Source organism: Pygoscelis adeliae, unplaced genomic scaffold (assembly GCF_000699105.1).
Source record: "Pygoscelis adeliae isolate BGI_AS28 unplaced genomic scaffold, ASM69910v1 Scaffold31, whole genome shotgun sequence".
Lineage (NCBI taxonomy): Eukaryota > Metazoa > Chordata > Aves > Sphenisciformes > Spheniscidae > Pygoscelis > Pygoscelis adeliae.
In genome coordinates this window covers 2229942-2234905 of record NW_008824233.1, presented here as the reverse complement: position 1 = coordinate 2234905, position 4964 = coordinate 2229942, and the positions used below count along the sequence as shown (strand labels likewise).

The following is a 4964-nucleotide window of genomic DNA, read 5'->3' as shown; positions in this document are numbered from 1 at the left end:
CTTTAAATCAAATCAGTGTCATATCAATTGCAAAATATTTGGGTCTTTTTTCCCATTATAGGGTTCTTGGAACATGGAAGGAAATAAACTTGTAGGATCATTTACTAGAAAAGATAATGGAAAAGCACTCACAGCATACAGAGAAATCGTAGGTGATGAACTCGTTCAGGTGAGTTAAGCAGTTACTTACATACAACTTTACAATATAACGAACTGAAAAAATTTTAAAAGCTGTTCTGAAAGTAGGAAATATTTTCTTCAAGCCAAATAACCTCATTTATCTTTAGTTAAAATTCTCAAGTAATCTATCAAAATTTAAAACTTTAAAATAAAACTCGCAATCTGTGATTTTTATGTATCTTACCAATGCTTTCTGAAGCCTGTGAATACAAGCTGTATACAGAAAAGAGATATATGTAGATAGATATATACACTATACAGATGTGTTCTGACTGAAGGCCCTTTTCCAAGTGTCTGCCTTGTAAAAGCCGTACCACAGGAGCTTACTACAGGGTAATGCTGTCAATGGCTGATAAATGCCCTTTTAAACAACGTTTGGGGTTGGGGCAGGGGATGATGGCACAGAGTAAGTTTGAGACAAAAGGGAAACGTTTCACAGCTCTGCAGTAAAGCCAGAAACTGAACTGTAATGCTTTAAGATCCTCTCTGCTAGCGGGTCACAAGCTTCTTAAAAGAATAAATTAAAAGAACCAACCTTATGGACAGGCATGAGATCTGAGACATCAAAAACATACAGTCCAACCCTTCAGTGCTTCTTCACACCTTTAATAAAAGCAGTCACACAGATGAAACTTGTTACGTAGTGGTATTGGGAATATGGCACTTCAACACTTTGGGTTTTTTCTGAAGTCCCCAAAAGCTGTCCCGTGGTGGTCCAAATGTTTGCATAGAGAATTTATTCCTATTGACAACAGGCTGTTTTCCTTATGTTCCTTTCCTCAGAGCCCGCACAAGGGCTGGTAGGCCGCACATGGCCACCAGTCACAACTAATTAAATCCCTATTGACTATCTCTCAATAGCATCTGTGAAGTGAAACTTTGTAATAGCAGCCACTGATTTTTCTTCTTAATTTCTTAACAGACCTACGTATATGAAGGAGTTGAAGCCAAGAGATTCTTCAAAAGGGGCTAAGTACTTCACCCAGAACAGCACCAGAATCAAAAAACAATGAAAAAAAAGACCATTTTTCTACACATCCTCTGCTTTTTTTTTAATCCCCTCACAGCACCTCCTAAGCTGCAATTACTTAGCCCTGTTGAAAGCACCGACTAGTTCCTTATGTTTACTGTTTTGCCTTGAATAAACAAAATCCAATTACAATTTGATACAAATGCTAAACTGTTATTTGTATCAAGTCCTACCTGAGCTCCATACTGTAAAAGGCTGCAGAAACTATTTTCTATTGACTTAAATAATTTTTTGCACTCATTCTCAAATGGCAACTTAGTTTCTTTACCATAATATTTATATTGAGAAACAGTTTCTCTGTGTATTGAATATTGTGTAATTAGGATGGCAAACCCTAAAAGAACCCTGACAACACCCAAGTCTGTAAGACTATTCCGTGCAAATATAAATATGGAATAAACATAAAATATGGTCACGTGGAGGACTTAAATGATACCCCATTGATACCTTGCTCATATCAATAGGAATAATATAAAGCACGTACAGATGATATACAGGTATCTCACATAAAGTAATTTCATTGTGTTTGTTTCTAAAAGTACGACCGTGCTTTTAAACATGCAGATTTTGAGTTGTTCCAATTTATTAGGGGTTCAAATCATTCTGCATCAGGAAGAGTATTAGCAGGCTCTGAGTGAGTTTCTTTCAGGACATGAATAAAAATATTGAAACAAGATAAAGGATGATTTCTGACTACGCTGACCTCAAACACTGGTGTTTCTGATGGATGACAAATATGCACCATGTTCTGCTCATGTTGTCCAGCCTGTAAGTGCTATTTTCAACCCAGCCTCACCTCCCTTGAGTTGCGCTATTTCCTAAGGGTTGCAGTAAAACTGCCTCTCAAGGGTCAGCACCAGTTAAGATCTGCTGTGTCCCTCTAACTATGCCTCTTGGTGGTCATCTAGTCCTGTCCCCACGTCTACAGGGCAGCCTGCTTCCCAGCCCTGGACCCTTTCTGACACATCAGCAGAACAAACCTGTGTGCTGCCGGCACTCTTGTCCTTCAGCAAATATGCCCCGAGCTCTTTTTTTGGCTTCTGAGCTTCTTGCACCCAAGCTTCTACTGCCATAGTTAGAAAAAGACTGATCCACGTAAGGCTTTGCTAAAAGGTCACAATACCACGTGGGCCTGAGGTCAGCCCTGAGATCTAACCCAAAATATGAATGCAGCCATGTCTGTAAAGTCTCACAGCGCTTCATCACAGAATTCCCTCATGATGGTAAGCAGCTAGATAATATTCTGCCGTGTGGTTATTCACATGCTGTTACGGGTCCCATTTCAAATATCATTTCTGAATGGATACATTTATATGATGATTTTAATGGGTTTGAAAAATACCTTGCAAAATTTACTCCCCTGTTTTCTTGGCTCTCCTTGACTGTCTTTTTGCTGGCCATAAACGAATAAAAAAGAAAAACATTTTTTTCCTTCAGTTGTTTTTATAACTGAATCCTCTCTTAGCCTATATTTTTGTGGTCTTCAGCATCTCATAGCTCCCTCTACTGCCAAAATGCTCTCACGATGCAAACAGTATTCGAGTTAGGGGTAGGACAGATCACCCTTCTTTATGAATTTGGATTTCCTCCCCCGGATATTGATTGTATGCAACTTCCAGTGCAGATATTTTTTACATAATCACCTTTCAGTGGGTAGATATATCACATATATTGCAATGAAGAGAATACTATTTTAAACGGTCCTTCAATTTTCAATTACAAAGAGATGTAAAACTGAAAAGCAAAGGTATGAAAAACTAAAAAAAAACCCCACCAAAACCAACACCCTAAAATCTGGAAACAACACTATTACAAAATTCTGTCTATCTCTAGGCTAGTTTGTTTATATACTAAAGCCTTTAAAAGAGAGAGGAGTAAAGAATAATGGCTTGCAATAAGCTACGTGACAGATTCTTTCAGTTAAGCTATGCACACTGAAAAAGCAGACTAAACTGTAAGACAGAAGCCCTGACCATCGAAGTGCTGTTATAGAGTTTGACCTTCGTTATCAGCTGCATGTCATTATTGCTTCTAAATTGCATAGAAGTATATTAATGATTACACGTCAAAAGTTTCAGGAAATTGGAGAATGCCATATTGTTTCTTTTAGAGACTTTACTGGCTGGAATGAAAGCTGCATTTTCTGAATGTGTTCTCTCTTTCTTCCCTGAGTATGCTGACCCTTGAAGTCTTGCACCCTTCTGGTTCAGAAAGTCGAACTCTAGCCCACATCTGGTGTCAATGCACTTACCTCTGCCACACCCAGCCCAGTAACCCCCGATTGATGGTTATTTTGATCTAGGTTACCAGATTTGTTTGACTGATTGGCTACAATAATCAGTAGGGTATTTTTTTATCAAGTATTTAAGAAATTACTTAATTCTGGATTACATACAAGGCCACAAAGTGAAAAGTAATCTGATAATTATTTATTTGGGGGGAAAAAAAAAAGCTCAGAAGTTTTTAACAACTCCAAATACTGCAGACAGATGTGGTCAGCAGCTATACTTAAAAAATAAGGAAAGTCTTTAAAGACTCAGTCTCCAATACTTGAGGTAAGATCATCAATTAAAGGGACGGAGGAGTGGTACAGCTTCGGTAAACTAACAAATAAGATCTTTGTATTAGAACGTGAATGAAATAGCCTAGTAAATTTGACTAGGAGACTTCTGTTTGCTAGGCAGGAATTCCAGAATTACATTACTTTGCAACCTAATGGGAAATCATTTGCTTTGGGGAAACCTACAATCCACAGTTCCTTTTGCTCAAATGAGGTAATACAGATGGGTACAAGACTTAAAGGGGAAGTATTGTCATTGTTTCCCCCCAAAATCTCTAATATACTTCACCTAACACACATATGCTTAACTGATACTTGCTGTATAAAGACAAATTCAAGTTCATCCTTATTTCCAATGATAGAAATTATTAAGGAAAATAGCTACCCTTAAGTGCATGCTTATGAGACGTTAAACTCTGATCAGATAGACCTGATCAGAGGTCTATACTTGCGGCATTCTGCAGCAAGTATCACCTTTTCTCTTAATATGAGGCTAAAAAATGTCAATAGCTACAACGAGGAAGTTTTTGTTTAGTGTACTCCTAAGTTTCTGGTCGCTCTTCTAGACACAATGAAAATAATTGCACTCCTTTCAGTACTGAGTGAACTGGCTGGACTGAGGGTAGTACATCCCAACTATGAGTATGGCATCAGGTTGTGCAGCTTAAATTTCTTATGCAGCTGTGTGTTGTGTAAATAAAGCACACAGTATACACGATCTACATGAACTTTTCCATGTTTGTTTAGGGTGTACAAGCTCCAGCTAACCTTCAAGGATAGGAGCGCATCTTAAAACAATTTCAATTTTCCTAAACTTCTTCACAACAGGATTTCCCAAAAGGTCTTTTAGTTTCTTCCAGGGCACTATCTGCTCTCCAAGAAACCGTGTGAGGAAGAACTTGTGAACGTTTATTTCCACACAAGTCCCAGTACAGCTTAACAGAACTGGGCCAACACGGTTTGACCGGACTGACCACCTGCTTTTCCCCCGCACCCTTCTCTCACCTGGCCAAGCGCCCTGAGGACTGGCAGGGAGGAGCAACCGGCAGTGCCCAGGGACTACCGCAGAAGTGTCAGTCACCAGCTCAGAGAGAGCCTCCGCAAGCACCACTTCTCCCAACACCGGCGGCAGAAGCAGGAGCTCCCTCCACGTCCAACGTCTTTACCACATGAGCCCGGCCTGGCATCGCCATT

At 39.3% G+C, this 4964-nt stretch overlaps 1 protein-coding gene across 1 annotated transcript in view; it reads left to right on the top strand.

Annotated features, from left to right (window-relative positions):
- FABP2 (fatty acid binding protein 2, intestinal) overlaps window positions 1-1345 on the top strand; it is a 2887-nt gene extending 1542 nt beyond the window's left edge. The window contains exons 3-4 of the mRNA XM_009334917.1: window positions 62-169; window positions 1103-1345. Coding sequence (XP_009333192.1) covers window positions 62-169; window positions 1103-1153 — 159 coding nt within the window. The 3' untranslated portion in view covers window positions 1154-1345. The remainder of the gene's footprint in view (window positions 1-61; window positions 170-1102) is intronic.
- The last annotated feature ends 3619 nt before the right edge of the window (window positions 1346-4964 follow it).